This window comes from Pseudophryne corroboree, chromosome 1 (genome assembly GCF_028390025.1).
Source record: "Pseudophryne corroboree isolate aPseCor3 chromosome 1, aPseCor3.hap2, whole genome shotgun sequence".
NCBI classification, from domain to species: Eukaryota; Metazoa; Chordata; class Amphibia; order Anura; family Myobatrachidae; genus Pseudophryne; species Pseudophryne corroboree.
In genome coordinates, this window is record NC_086444.1 from 1,177,454,983 (window position 1) to 1,177,471,865 (window position 16,883).

Genomic DNA, 16,883 nt, shown 5'->3' on the forward strand with positions numbered 1-16,883 from the left:
GAGGAAGAAGGGATTTAGGTGTCACTGGATTTATATGGAATTATATGGATTTATATGGCATTATACGGCAGGATAACTGGAATTATATTCCAGTATTCCGAGAATTATACGGCAATATCACAGGAATTATACGCCAGTATCACGGGAATTATATGGCAGTATCACAGGAATTATACGCCAGTATTCCGTGAATTATACTTCAATGTCACAGGAATGATACGCCAGTATCACAGGAATTATATGGCAGTATCACAGGAATTATATGCCAGTATTCCGTAAATTATATTTCAATGTCACAGGAATTATACGACAGTATCACGGGAATTATATGGCAGTATCACAGGAATTATACACCAGTATTCCGAAAATTATATGGCAATGTCACAGGAATTATATGCCAGTATTCCGAGAATTATATGGCAGTATCATAGGAATTATACGCCAGTATTCCGAGAATTCTACGGCAATATCACAGGAATTATACGGCAATATCATAGGAATTATACACCAGTATTTCGAGAATTATACGGCAATGTCACAGGAATTATACGCCAGTATTCTGAGAATTATACGGCAATATCACAGGAATTATATGGCAATATCATTGGAATTGTATGCCAGTATTCCGAGAATTATACGGCAATGTCACAGGAATTATACGCCAGTATCACAGGAATTATATGGCAATATCATGGGAATTATACGTCAGACTCACGGGATTTATACGGCAGTAACACTGGATATATGGCAGTAGAGGACACCACCACTGTGACTGGTCACTGGACTGATGCTGCACAAGACAATACCCCTGGTCTGATGCAGCAAAAATGCAAGGGACTTATACAGCAGCCAGCAGCCACGGGGACATATTGCAGCAGAGGACACCAACACTGACTGGCTGAACTGATGCAGCATAAGATACTGACTACACTGGATTGGACTGAGCAGCACAACACAGCACTAGAATCACCACCCCACTTTCCCGCCCCCACACAGACACTGAGGACGGAGACATGTCCTCTCACTACACTCTCCGAGACTGGAATGAAAATGGGCGCGACGCGCGGCTCCTTATATGGAATCCATATCCCGCGAGAATCCGACAGCGGGATGATGACGTTTTGCCTTGTTCGGGTTTCCGAGTCAGGCAGGAAAACCCGAGACTGGCTTGGAACCGGACTCTAATGGTGAAGTTTGGTACGGTTCGGTTCTCTGAGAACCGAACCCGCTCATCTCTAATGAAAATGTGTTCATTTTGTGTGCAACTTTTTCCTTTTGTGGCTGAGTCTGTTGTTGTCCCTTTTCAAAATCAAATGGAAATATCTCATGCAGCTGTTCAAAAGAAAATGTTAAATTATGTGAATAAAAATAGCCACAACCTAATAAAATGGTATGATTTACCTGGAGGGGTGAATACACAATTAGTGTATATAGGGGGTAATTCAGAGTTGATCGCAGCAGCAAATTTGTTAGCAGTTGGGCAAAACCATGGCCCTCATTCCGAGTTGAACGCTAGCTGTTTTCGGTCGCAGCGCGGTGATTAGTTGAAAAAGCGGCATTTCTGCGCATGCGTATGGGCCGCAGTACACACGCGCGAAGTACTTTCACACAAAACTATGCAGTTTTACACAAGGTCTAGCAACGCTTTTCTGTCGCTCTGCTGATCGGTGAGTGATTGACAGGAAGTGGGTGTTTCTGGGTGGTAACTGAGCGTTTTCAGGGAGTGTGCTAAAAAACGCAGGCATGACAGCTGAAAACGCAGGCATGCCTGGGGAAACGGGGGAGTGGCTGGCCGGACGCAGGGCGTGTTTGTGACGTCAAAGCTGGAACTAAACTGTCTGAAGTGATCGCAAGGTAGGAGTAGGTTTGGAGCTGCTCAGAAACTGCTATATTTTTACACTGCAACTTAGGTTATATCTGCCCCTCCTGCAGTGCACATGGTTTTGCCCAACTTCTAACAAGTTTACTGCTGCGATCAACTCTGAACTAGGCCCATTGGGGGTCATTACGACCCGATCGCATGCTGCACCTCTTCGCAGCCATGCGATCGGGACGGAAATGCGATTGTGCGGCGCCCGCACTGAGCAGGTGCGCCGTTGCCAGACGACAGCCATCACCGGCCAGTAACGCCGCAAACTAAGAAAACGGTCGCAGCAGCGACCACAAGAAGATTGACAGGAGGAAGGCGGTCCGGGGCATCAACTGACCGGTTTCTGGGATTGGTGCAGCAAACGCAGGCGTGTCCAGGCGTTTGGAGGGCGGATGTCTGACGTCAATTCCGGGACCTGCATCGCTGGATTGATCACACAGGGTAAGTTATGCTGCTTTCACATCGCAAACCCTGCTTTTGAAACGGTTCTCTAAACGGTTCTTAAAACGGGTCTGAGCAGTTAAACCCCCATCGCATCGCATGTTGTAACCAGTATATTACCATTTCATTACCGTTTTGGTACCTTTCACACTGAACCTGTTTCACCCATAGAAAACAGTGGTTGTCATTATAAATGGACTTTTCTGGCCCACACATTATTAATAATTATTAATTAATTATTAATAATTTGGCTAGTCGTACGATGGAACCCAGCAGCTTCAAGCATCTTCACCATGTTTTTGTAGATTACTGCATCCTTCACTGTCCCAGTGATTTGTCTACATATTTCTTCATCCCCTCTGATCCTAAGCAGCTCCCTAACCTCCTCATCACTCCAATTTGCCATTTTAAACTGTATTCTGTATAATAAAACGCTCCCTTCACTCTCATGTGTTTCCTCCAGTTTATTTCCTGCTTCTGCCTGGTGACATCACGCATGGAGACAGCCTATCACCTTCTGTGGCTTGGAAATACCATTTCTGAGCCTTTCACATTGCACAATGAAACGGGTCTGAACCGTGTAGGACCCTGCTTTTTAACCGTTTCAAAATACTGGTATTTTGAAAACGGTAAATTCAAGGTGGCCCTTTCACACCGCAGCTAGAACCATTTTGGAAGTCTTAAAAATCTGCAATTTACCGGGTTAAAGCTGTGGTGTGAGAGGGGTATAACTCTTACCCTGGTCTACTTCTACAGAAAACTTTTTTTGCATAGCAGGGCTGCACAAGCGTTCGCAGCCTTGCTGTGCAAAAAAGTACTCCCCCATAGGCGGCGTCTAGTTGATCGCACGGGCAGCAAAAAGTTGATACGTGTGATCAACTCGGAATGACCCTTATAGTGTCTATATAGTGTCATTATCTTTATCACTACTGCATATCATTGCACTTAAACACACAAGAGATAACGCTCCTAAAATATTTGATTAGGATGTATCATTGTAAACAAATTTGCTAACATTTTGAGATCTGTATAACATTTTTCACTTTGCAAAAGATGACAACTCTAAGTAAAAACTACAGCCAAGTGTACTGTAACTCCTTCGCTGCGTGTAACAAGCGGGACTTATACCTTAAAACTACAGACAATTCCCACTTATCTGTTTTAAAAAAAATGAAAACTATTCTTATTTCCACTAGAGATGAGGGGTTCGGTTCGTTGAGATCCGAACCCCCCAGAACTTCACCTATTTTACACGGCTCCGAGGCAGCCTTGGATCTTCCCGCCTTGCTCGGTTAACCCGAACGCGGCCGAACGTCATCATCCCGCTGTCAGATTCTCGCGAGATTCGTATTCTATATAAAGAGCCGCGTGTCGCCGCCATTTTCACTCGTGCATTGGAGATTGAACGGAGAGGACGCGGCTACGTTCTCTGCCTGAAAAGCTCCATATCTGTGCTCAGTGTGCTGCAAATATCTGTGCTCAGTGTGCTGAAAATATCTGTGCTCAGTGTCCTGCAAATATCTACGTTCTCTGCCTGAAAAGCTCCATATCTGTGCTCAGTGTGCTGCAAATATCTGTGCTCAGTGTGCTGCAAATATCTATGGTCTCTGCCTGAAAAGCTCCATATCTGTGCTCAGTGTGCTGCAAATATCTGTGCTCAGTGTGCTGCATTTTGGTGACCAGCAGTATAAAGTTGTACAGTACAGTAGGCCATTGCTGTATCTTGCAGCTCTGTGTCACTGCAAGTATCCATTCCATATCTGTGCTGCATTTTTTGTGAGCAGTATATATAGTAGTACAGTGCAGCATTTTGGTGACCAACAGTATTTAGTTGTACAGTACAGCATGCCATTGCTGTATCTTGCAGCTCTGTGTCACTGCAAGTATCCATTCTATATCTGTGCTGCATTTTTGTGAGCAGTATATATAGTAGTACAGTGCAGCATTTTGGTGACCAACAGTATATAGTTGTACAGTACAGTAGGCCATTGCTGTATCTTGCAGCTCTGTGTCACTGCAAGTATCCATTCCATATCTGTGCTGCATTTTTGTGAGCAGTATATATAGTAGTACAGTGCAGCATTTTGGTGACCAACAGCATATAGTTGTACAGTACAGTAGGCCATTGCTGTATCTTGCAGCTCCGTGTCACTTCAAGTATCCATATCTGTGCTGCATTGTTGTGAGCAGTATATAGTAGTACAGTGCAGCATTGTGGTGACCAGTATACTACAGTACAATAGTACAGTGCTGTTCTTGCTGCTCAGTGTCAGTTCTCTGTAGTATCATCAGTGCTCAGTAAAATCAGTGCTCAGTATAATCAGTGATTGATCAGTATAATCAGTTCTCAGTATAATCAGTGCGCTGTTATACGTGCGCCCGTTTTCCGCCATTAATGCATTGGGATTTAGACAATTGATGAAGTTATTGTGTCCCCGGTACAAAATCCCATCTAGATTCCACTTCACTAGGCCGGCGATAGCGAGATTTTACCAATTAATATCAGTGATTTATAATTAATTATTAATTACAGTGATCTTGCCAAATGATTCCAGTGATTTTGTAATTTTCTTCCAGTGATTTGGACCAATAATATCATTGATTAGAACGAATAATTCCTGTGATTTTGTCATTTTCTTCCAGTGATTTGGACCAATAATACCATTGATTAGAACGAATAATTCCTGTGATTTTGTAATTTTCTTCCAGTGATTTGGACCAATAATACCATTGATTAGAACGAATAATTCCTGTGATTTTGTCATTTTCTTCCAGTGATTTGGACCAATAATATCATTGATTAGAACTAATAATTCCTGTGATATTGAGGTGTTTGTGTCGCTTAGCTTAGCCGTCCAGCGACCACAGTGCACCTCTTTTTCGCTTTTCTTTGCATTGTGCTGTTTGGGGCCAATTTTTTGAAGTGCCATCCTGTCTGACACTGCAGTGCCACTCCTAGATGGGCCAGGTGTTTGTGCCGACCTCTTGGGTCGCTTAGCTTAGTCATCCAGCGACCTCGGTGCAAATTTTAGGACTAAATATAGTATTGTGAGGTGTGAGGTGTTCAGAATACACTGGAAATGAGTGGAATTATGGTTATTGAGGTTAATAATACTATAGGATCAAAATTACCCCCAAATTCTATGATTTAAGCTGTTTTTGAGGGGGTTTTGTAAAAAAACACCCAAATCTAAAACACACCCGAATCCGACAAAAAAATTTCAGGGAGGCTTTGCCAAAATGCGTCCGAATCCAAAACATGGCCGCGGAACCGAATCCAAAACCAAAACACAAAACCCGAAAAATTTCCGGTGCACATCTCTAATTTCCACATTACTGATCACTGGTGGGTAACTGTAGGCAGCAGAGAAGACAGTCTCCGGGTAGCAGCATAGTTTTACATGTATGACAAAATCAGCGCATGAACAGAAGAGAATCATCTCTTGTTTTGAGTGTTGTGATTGTGTTGCAAGAGTTACAGATGTGACCTCATCAGTGGTGCAAGTAGAAAAAAAATCTTAGTGGCACTGTGTGCGCATGTGCCAAAAAATTGGTGTGGATCCATGCCACACGGGGTGTGGCCAATGAAAATGTGGCATGATACACATATGACCCCAATAGTGCAGTGCTAGATACACATATGCCACCAAAAGTGGAGTGCCAGATACACATATGCCCCAATAGTGCCAGATACACATATGCCCCAGTAGTGCAGTGCCAGATACACATATGCCCCAGTAGTCAAGTGCCAGCTACACATATGCCCCCACGGTGTCAGAAATCCTCTCCAGTGCCAGATACAAATATGTCCCCACCCAGTGCCAGGTATGGCCCCACAGTGCCAGGCCAGATATGCCCCCACAGTGCCAGATACAAATATGCCCCCACAGTGGCAGTTACAAATATGCCACCACAGTGCCAGTTACAAATATGCCACCACAGTGCCAGATACACATATGCCCCACAGTGCCAAATACACATATGCCTCCACAGTGCCAGATATGCCCCCACATTGCCAGATATGCCCCCACAGTGCCAGATACACATATGCCCCCACAGTGCCAGATACACATATTCACCCACAGTGCCAGATACACATATGCCCCCACAGTGCCAGATACACATATGCCACCACAGAGCTAGGTACACATAAGCCCCCACAGTGCCAGATATGCTCCCACACTGCCAGATACAAATATGCCCCTCACAGTGCCAGATACACATTTGCCCCCACAGTGCCAGATATGCTCCCACAGTGCCAGATACAAATATGCCCCCACATTGCCAGATACAAATATGCCCCCACAGAGCCAGATACACACATGTCCCCACAGTGCCAGTTACACATATGTCCCCACAGTGCCAAATATGCCCAAACAGTGCCAGGGACACACATGTTCCCACAACGCCAAATAGACATATGCCCTCCTAGTGCAAGATAGACATATGCCCCCACAGTGCCAGATATGCCCCCCGAGTGCCAGGTACACACATGTCCCCACAATGCCAGACACACATATGCCCCCCCAGTGCCAGATACACAAATGCCACCCCAGTGCCAACTATGCCCCCACAGTGCCAGGTACACACATGTCCCCATAGTGCCAGATATGCCCCCACAGTGCCAGCTACAGATATGCCCTCAGAGTGACAGATAGACATATGACCCCCCCAGTGCCAGATATGCCCCCATAGTGCCAGGTACACACATGTCCCCATAGTTCCAGATATGCCCCCACAGTGCCAGGTACACATATGACTCCAGTGCCAGATGTGCTCCCAAAGTGCCAGGTACACACTCCCCCCCCCTCCCCCTGCTTACCACTACTGCTGCTGTGTGTGTGAAGGGAGGAGAGCACAGTGTTCGCCTCTCCTGCCCCTCAGTGCTCAGTCCGGTCTCCGGCGGTGGCGTGTATCTCAAATCAGGGGCCGGTTCATGAGCCAATCAAAGCTCATGGTCCGGCAGCCAATCAGGAGCCACAGCTGCTGGTCCGCGAGCTCTGATTGGCTAGCAAAACCAGTGCCTCATTTGAGAGACACACGTACCGGCTGACAATTTCTTACCAGTACACAGTACCACCCCATACCGCCATACTTGCAGCATTGGACCTCATATACTGTGACTTCAGTCGTGCCAAACAGATACAAAATGAAAAGTAGGGCTTCACTGAAGGGCTTCAAGAAGGAAGCTGTAAAACCCACTTTTTCCATCCACACCCGCAACCATCATCATTAGTACTGGCAGTTGCACCTGCCCCATATGTGCACTGTATGTGCTTCTCAAAATAATACAGTACTCAGGACACTTCCATGACCTTCCCAAAAGATGGATCTCTGGCATGCCACCGCAACATTGCTGTCCAGTTGCCACCCAGAAATGCACAGAACAATCTCGCTGAGTTCTGTGTGACGCAGAATCACCTGTAGACAGGCAAGATGTGTAAATTCACTACTGTGCTCACATAGTTTGCTAAATCTCACTATTTGCAGCTGTATACAGAGCTGCCTACAAATCACAATCAGTCCTGGTGTCCGTTTAAAACAAGGCAGCTAAAAGTTCTTATGGAAACATAGGTTGACTAATGTCAAAGCAAGAACCACAAAGTATCTTTAATTGGTATTTACAATAAAAAACACCTTTTTTGGGTTGACTTATAATATACCACTCTTTTTTTAAATGTTTATAAAATTTGAAACAACTTATTTAGAAGGACCATAAAAGGTTCCCTAATAATTCAGAATAAAAACTCAAATGATCATTTCTGTGGGTACTACATAAATGATTACGAATATCGGGTATGGGTCATTAGGTCGACAAGATTTAGGTTGACAGTCATTAGGTCGACCACTATTGGTCGACAAGCATTAGGTCTACATGGTCACTAGGTCGACATGGTCATTAGGTCGACATGTACATGATTTTGTTTTGCTTTTTTTGGTGTCGTTTTCTTTGTAAAGTGACGCGGAACCCCAATTAATGCACCGTGTCCCCTCGCATGGCTCGCTTTGCTCGCCATGCTTTGGGCAAGGTGCCGTGCTCTGCGACCGATGCACTCGGCACAGGTTACTATACCCAATCGTAGTCCACATGGATCGTAAAGTATGAAAAAGTTTTTTTTTTAAATGAATGTGAAAAACTCATGTTGACCTAGTACATGTCTACCCAATGACCATGTCGACCTAATGCGTGTCGACCAATAGTGGTCGACCTAAGTCTTGTCAACCTAATGACCGTAAGCCACAAATATCGAGGTTGAAATGAGGTTGGAATGTGACGATCGCAAAAAAAAATGATAAAAAATGCACAAGAGTGAGAACCTATAGCAGTGAACTTTTTTTACAAAAATAGTATTGTTGTAGTGTTTTTGTATTTCATAATTGATACTTTGACCATACTCCGAAATGTTCTTTATAGCCCCTTGTATAAGAAACATGCTTATTTCTGTTTTTCAGTGACGGATGGGAAGAAAAAGAAGACACACTGATAAGTAAAATAGAACATATCGGAAAATGTGACTTCAGACAAAACAACCCCACAGATCCCTTAGTGCTGCAGAAAGTGGACTGTGTGATGAGCTTGTGGGTGCTGGATATGATTAGCAAAGACCAGGACTCTTACTGCCAAAACTTAAAAAAGATATCTTCTTTAATTAAGCTAGGAGGCTATATCTTTATATTTGGAGGCATCAACACCAGCTATGTTACAATTGCGGAGCACAAGTACCATTTCTTAAACTATGACGACAATTTTTTAAAAGATGCTCTAAGTGACGAAGGGTACATTATTGAACATTATCAGTACCTGGAGAAGGAACCGGCTTGTGAACTTATAGACCGTGTGACAACAGTTTTTGTTGTTGCCCGCAAAGTAAGAGAGGTTAAGAACTGTAAGACCTAGCGCTTCCCTTGTCTATTTTTAGGTCGGATCTGTCACGGACAAAATTTAAAAAGTTTCTTATTTTCAGTTATCTATAATTCTTACATATTTGCTTTTATTTAATTTTTAGTATGGCCTTTCTCATGTCACATGTCAGTGACATTACATGCAAAGAAGAGGTAGGAGACACACTCAGAGGTATTCTAGTGGGCTAATAAGAAACCCTGCTCCTGGCACTGTTTATGTAAGAATGGGGGAATACTGTAAAAGGGTATTTTAAAAAAAAATGTCCCTACTTGTTCCAACAAGAATGTATTTTAATTGGTAGGTTTCTGTAACCAAATTAGGTGTTTCTGTAGCTGCGCATTATTATTACAGTTTAGTTTGAACTATGTTAAATTGTTCTACATAACTTTTAGATCACTTATATAACTTCTACATAACTTTTCCAGACAACTCAGTAAAAATAAGGATTACTATTACTGTCCCTAGGCAATATCCTGATTCAATAAATGATTATGGTGACCATGAACTGATTCTTGTGTTTGTGTAACTATTTATCCAGATATGAGGGGGTATCCAATAAGCTGCGATAGCGAGATCCGCGATTGCGGCTAATGTTATCACACCTATCTCCAAAAAAAGCGGGTTATTGCAGCCTTCATGCGCCCGTTTATTGCAACTATCCTGTTCCAACTCAGTGATAATGGCAAGCAAGCGATCGTTTTAGCCAGCAAAAGCATAGGAAGAAGTCAGAAAATGTGCCTGTACCCCCCAAAATGCCAAACTAATATTGGAAAATATTATATAAGTCTTTAAGTGGCCATAATAAAACTAATTGGTATCATTAAATCGGGTCAAATGGCTGTTATATGCATTAAAAAAAAAACTTAGGGGACTTAAAAAAAAAAAAGAAACGGACAGATTACTCCCACCTGAAAGCCTAAAAACACTTGGCCCACTCATAAAGCACCCTAATATACCTGTACCATGCCTTGTACCCCGATTTCCACCCAATTTCCATCACTTCGCATTTTTTTAACCCCAAAACTGCAATGTCATTATTGGCTAATTAAAATGAATTAAAAACGTCTAATTAGACATTCAAGGGGGTGTCCCAGGGGTTCTGAGCCAAATCCCAACAGTTTGTAGCTTAAAATAGTGATTTTGCACTACTTATCCCCAGCTCTGAGATATCCAAGATAAACCCTATGGAGACTTATCAGCAATTAATTATCGGCACTAACAGGATACTGAATTACTGCACTATGACAAAATGATAAATAAACAGCAATACCGTAAATAAAACACCTTAAGGGTCCCGGCGGTCATGTGACCGTCACTTCCAGGTAAGTATTTCTACCATTGTAGAAACAACGTCAACATTTCACCTGACGGTATTCCTAATCATTTTCTTCTTTGTCCTCATTATTGTCTTCTTTTTCTTGGAATATGTGCCTATCTGTGATTAGATTGATTGAATCACTCAGTTATCGAATGTTCCAGTATATTGTGAGCTGTGTGAATTTCTTGTCTTCTTTAATTCACCATTATTATTGTGATTGTCCAATTATGCCAAAAAACTAATCACCATCTTTAATCCAGTATTCTGTGCGGCTCAATAAAAGAAACATCCTGTTGGAAATGCTGTCAGTACACTACTGTTGCATATCAATCTATCCTACCTCTCTGAGCAAGGTACAACGAACAGGGGAAAGGGTCTTTCACATAGCCATCGAACACCTGTGATGCCTCTTCCAACCACTCAGACACACCTGCCAACCCCGGAATGTTACACTCCCACCCCCTCCCCTGTGTCAAAAGATACCTCTCGCGGGTTTCATAGTCCCACCTCCTCACCTTATTGAAGAGTGCAACAGAGTATGTCAGACCAGGTCAGACAAGACCCTGCACATTCAGAGATCAGCATATTTGTGCTTGGAGGGGACAGTGTACCCCCCCCCCCTTCCCCCCTTCCCTTGCACTTATGGGTTACTGTGCATGCGTCCCAGAGTGCAGTTTGTACAGCATTCTGGGGTGCAAGTTTAGGAGTGATGTTGGTAGTCACAGACATCACTGCCAGCGGGTCTGAGCATGTGCAGAATGGACTTCCTCCAGAATGGCCGGGGGTGCAGCCGAATGGATGGTCTCATAGGATGCAACCGTATCCTCTAAAGCCCAGCTGGCTGACCATGCCAGGTAAGTGATTAATTTTCCTCAACTCCACAGCCATCCTGGACCCATGATCTGGGTCACCACCTCTCCTGACTCACAATCTACTGCAACTTCATGTAAAGTATTGGATGTCCTTATTAGGAGACAAATTACCTCACGTACTGGTATTTTCCCAGAGTATAAAGATGATCATAGTATTTTAGCTGGCACGTCTATGATGGCTCAAATCAGGAAAAAAAAAGGTATGCCTCACAGTAAGTACTGGGTGGGCCATAATTAAACCACCACTAGCTGTCTGAAGATAATCTAACAAACATAACATCACCAAATTTGGTAGGAAGACTAATTAGGATGTGGGAAGTAGGATTCAGCAGCGGGAAAAAATTAGAGCAAAAAGTCACCAGTAGGGGGAATATGGCGCTGTACAATGTGAACACAGTACCAAAATGGACAGAATAGTTGAGTTCACATATACTTTAAGGAAAGAAAAAGGGGACAACTTTTCTGGTGAGCACTGAGCAATGCCTCATGGAGGTGAGGTTCCCAAATGGATCTAGTTATCAGTCTGCTCATGAGGTCCTTTCAACACAAAATAACTGACACAATAAAACTTTTATTTATGTATATGAAACTCCTCGGATTAAAAGTCAAACGCTAAACTCTTAAAATGTATTTGCTGAGAGTTCACAAGTTACAGTATGTGTGTGTATTATACACAGTGCAACGCATGATGCAAATTCTTCCACTGCTGGCTGTTGAACCAAATTGCATAATCGACTGCGAAATAACTCAAGGGGAGGTGTATCAAGTCTTGGAGAGAGATAAAGTGAAGTTGCCCAAAGTAACCAATCAGATTCTGTTATTTTAAAGACTAGATAAATAACATAAGCCGATTGGTTACTTTGGGCAGCTTCTCTGCTTTATAGAGATGAGCGCCTGAAATTTTTCGGGTTTTGTGTTTTGGTTTTGGGTTCGGTTCCGCGGCCGTGTTTTGGGTTCGAACGCGTTTTGGCAAAACCTCACCGAATTTTTTTTGTCGGATTCGGGTGTGTTTTGGATTCGGGTGTTTTTTTCAAAAAACACTAAAAAACAGCTTAAATCATAGAATTTGGGGGTCATTTTGATCCCAAAGTATTATTAACCTCAAAAACCATAATTTACACTCATTTTCAGTCTATTCTGAATACCTCACACCTCACAATATTATTTTTAGTCCTAAAATTTGCACCGAGGTCGCTGTGTGAGTAAGATAAGCGACCCTAGTGGCCGACACAAACACCGGGCCCATCTAGGAGTGGCACTGCAGTGTCACGCAGGATGTCCCTTCCAAAAAACCCTCCCCAAACAGCACATGACGCAAAGAAAAAAAGAGGCGCAATGAGGTAGCTGTGTGAGTAAGATTAGCGACCCTAGTGGCCGACACAAACACCGGGCCCATCTAGGAGTGGCACTGCAGTGTCACGCAGGATGGCCCTTCCAAAAAACCCTCCCCAAACAGCACATGACGCAAAGAAAAAAAGAGGCGCAATGAGGTAGCTGTGTGAGTAAGATTAGCGACCCTAGTGGCCGACACAAACACCGGGCCCATCTAGGAGTGGCACTGCAGTGTCACGCAGGATGTCCCTTCCAAAAAACCCTCCCCAAACAGCACATGACGCAAAGAAAAAAAGAGGCGCAATGAGGTAGCTGTGTGAGTAAGATTAGCGACCCTAGTGGCCGACACAAACACCGGGCCCATCTAGGAGTGTCACTGCAGTGTCACGCAGGATGTCCCTTCCAAAAAACCCTCCCCAAACAGCACATGACGCAAAGAAAAAAAGAGGCGCAATGAGGTAGCTGACTGTGTGAGTAAGATTAGCGACCCTAGTGGCCGACACAAACACCGGGCCCATTTAGGAGTGGCACTGCAGTGTCACGCAGGATGTCCCTTCCAAAAAACCCTCCCCAATCAGCACATGATGCAAAGAAAAAGAAAAGAAAAAAGAGGTGCAAGATGGAATTGTCCTTGGGCCCTCCCACCCACCCTTATGTTGTATAAACAAAACAGGACATGCACACTTTAACCAACCCATCATTTCAGTGACAGGGTCTGCCACACGACTGTGACTGATATGACGGGTTGGTTTGGACCCCCCCCAAAAAAGAAGCAATTAATCTCTCCTTGCACAAACTGGCTCTACAGAGGCAAGATGTCCACCTCATCATCACCCTCCGATATATCACCGTGTACATCCCCCTCCTCACAGATTATCAATTCGTCCCCACTGGAATCCACCATCTCAGCTCCCTGTGTACTTTGTGGAGGCAATTGCTGCTGGTCAATGTCTCCGCGGAGGAATTGATTATAATTCATTTTAATGAACATCATCTTCTCCACATTTTCTGGATGTAACCTCGTACGCCGATTGCTGACAAGGTGAGCGGCGGCACTAAACACTCTTTCGGAGTACACACTTGTGGGAGGGCAACTTAGGTAGAATAAAGCCAGTTTGTGCAAGGGCCTCCAAATTGCCTCTTTTTCCTGCCAGTATAAGTACGGACTGTGTGACGTGCCTACTTGGATGCGGTCACTCATATAATCCTCCACCATTCTATCAATGTTGAGAGAATCATATGCAGTGACAGTAGACGACATGTCCGTAATCGTTGTCAGGTCCTTCAGTCCGGACCAGATGTCAGCATCAGCAGTCGCTCCAGACTGCCCTGCATCACCGCCAGCGGGTGGGCTCGGAATTCTGAGCCTTTTCCTCGCACCCCCAGTTGCGGGAGAATGTGAAGGAGGAGATGTTGACAGGTCGCGTTCCGCTTGACTTGACAATTTTGTCACCAGCAGGTCTTTCAACCCCAGCAGACTTGTGTCTGCCGGAAAGAGAGATCCAAGGTAGGCTTTAAATCTAGGATCGAGCACGGTGGCCAAAATGTAGTGCTCTGATTTCAACAGATTGACCACCCGTGAATCCTTGTTAAGCGAATTAAGGGCTCCATCCACAAGTCCCACATGCCTAGCGGAATCGCTCCGTGTTAGCTCCTCCTTCAATGTCTCCAGCTTCTTCTGCAAAAGCCTGATGAGGGGAATGACCTGACTCAGGCTGGCAGTGTCTGAACTGACTTCACGTGTGGCAAGTTCAAAGGGCATCAGAACCTTGCACAACGTTGAAATCATTCTCCACTGCGCCTGAGACAGGTGCATTCCACCTACTATATCGTGCTCAATTGTATAGGCTTGAATGGCCTTTTGCTGCTCCTCCAACCTCTGAAGCATATAGAGGGTTGAATTCCACCTCGTTACCACTTCTTGCTTCAGATGATGGCAGGGCAGGTTCAGTAGTTTTTGGTGGTGCTCCAGTCTTCTGTACGTGGTGCCTGTACGCCGAAAGTGTCCCGCAATTCTTCTGGCCACCGACAGCATCTCTTGCACGCCCCTGTCGTTTTTTAAAAAATTCTGCACCACCAAATTCAAGGTATGTGCAAAACATGGGACGTGCTGGAATTTGCCCATATTTAATGCACACACAATATTGCTGGCGTTGTCCGATGCCACAAATCCACAGGAGAGTCCAATTGGGGTAAGCCATTCCGCGATGATCTTCCTCAGTTGCCGTAAGAGGTTTTCAGCTGTGTGCGTATTCTGGAAAGCGGTGATACAAAGCGTAGCCTGCCTAGGAAAGAGTTGGCGTTTGCGAGATGCTGCTACTGGTGCCGCCGCTGCTGTTCTTGCGGCGGGAGTCCATACATCTACCCAGTGGGCTGTCACAGTCATATAGTCCTGACCCTGCCCTGCTCCACTTGTCCACATGTCCGTGGTTAAGTGGACATTGGGTACAACTGCATTTTTTAGGACACTGGTGAGTCTTTTTCTGACGTCCGTGTACATTCTCGGTATCGCCTGCCTAGAGAAGTGGAACCTAGATGGTATTTGGTAACGGGGGCACACTGCCTCAATAAATTGTCTAGTTCCCTGTGAACTAACGGCGGATACCGGACGCATGTCTAACACCAACATAGTTGTCAAGGCCTCAGTTATCCGCTTTGCAGCAGGATGACTGCTGTGATATTTCATCTTCCTCGCAAAGGACTGTTGGACAGTCAATTGCTTGGTGGAAGTAGTAAAAGTGGTCTTACGACTTCCCCTCTGGGATGACCATCGACTCCCAGCAGCAACAACAGCAGCGCCAGCAGCAGTAGGCGTTACACGCAAGGATGCATCGGAGGAATCCCAGGCAGGAGAGGAATCGTCAGAATTGCCAGTGACATGGCCTGCAGGACTATTGGCATTCCTGGGGAAGGAGGAAATTGACACTGAGGGAGTTGGTGGGGTGGTTTGCGTGAGCTTGGTTACAAGAGGAAGGGATTTACTGGTCAGTGGACTGCTTCCGCTGTCACCCAAAGTTTTTGAACTTGTCACTGACTTATTATGAATGCGCTGCAGGTGACGTATAAGGGAGGATGTTCCGAGGTGGTTAACGTCCTTACCCCTACTTATTACAGCTTGACAAAGGGAACACACGGCTTGACACCTGTTGTCCGCATTTCTGGTGAAATACCTCCACACCGAAGAGCTGATTTTTTTGGTATTTTCACCTGGCATGTCAACGGCCATATTCCTCCCACGGACAACAGGTGTCTCCCCGGGTGCCTGACTTAAACAAACCACCTCACCATCAGAATCCTCCTGGTCAATTTCCTCCCCAGCGCCAGCAACACCCATATCCTCCTCATCCTGGTGTACTTCAACACTGACATCTTCAATCTGACTATCAGGAACTGGACTGCGGGTGCTCCTTCCAGCACTTGCAGGGGGCGTGCAAATGGTGGAAGGCGCATGCTCTTCACGTCCAGTGTTGGGAAGGTCAGGCATCGCAACCGACACAATTGGACTCTCCTTGTGGATTTGGGATTTCGAAGAATGCACAGTTCTTTGCTGTGCTGCTTTTGCCAGCTTGAGTCTTTTCATTTTTCTAGCGAGAGGCTGAGTGCTTCCATCCTCATGTGAAGCTGAACCACTAGCCATGAACATAGGCCAGGGCCTCAGCCGTTCCTTGCCACTCCGTGTCGTAAATGGCATATTGGCAAGTTTACGCTTCTCCTCCGACAATTTTATTTTAGGTTTTGGAGTCCTTTTTTTTCTGATATTTGGTGTTTTGGATTTGACATGCTCTGTACTATGACATTGGGCATCGGCCTTGGCAGACGACGTTGCTGGCATTTCATCGTCTCGGCCATGACTAGTGGCAGCAGCTTCAGCACGAGATGGAAGTGGATCTTGATCTTTCCCTAATTTTGGAACCTCAACATTTTTGTTCTCCATATTTTAATAGGCACAACTAAAAGGCACCTCAGGTAAACAATGGAGATGGATACTAGTATACAATTATGGACTGCCTGCCGAGTGCAGACACAGAGGTAGCCACAGCCGTGAACTACCGTACTGTACTGTGTCTGCTGCTAATATAGACTGGTTGATAAAGAGATGTCTATGTAACTATGTATGTATAAAGAAGAAAGAAAAAAAAACCACGG

At 44.7% G+C, this 16,883-nt stretch overlaps 1 protein-coding gene across 1 annotated transcript in view; it reads left to right on the forward strand.

Annotated features, from left to right (window-relative positions):
* LOC134929634 (indolethylamine N-methyltransferase-like) overlaps positions 1–9,705 on the forward strand; it is a 125,046-nt gene extending 115,341 nt beyond the window's left edge. Inside the window, exon 3 of the mRNA XM_063925218.1 lies at positions 8,765–9,705. Coding sequence (XP_063781288.1) covers positions 8,765–9,209 — 445 coding nt within the window. The 3' untranslated portion in view covers positions 9,210–9,705. The remainder of the gene's footprint in view (positions 1–8,764) is intronic.
* Positions 9,706–16,883: the final 7,178 nt, after the last annotated feature.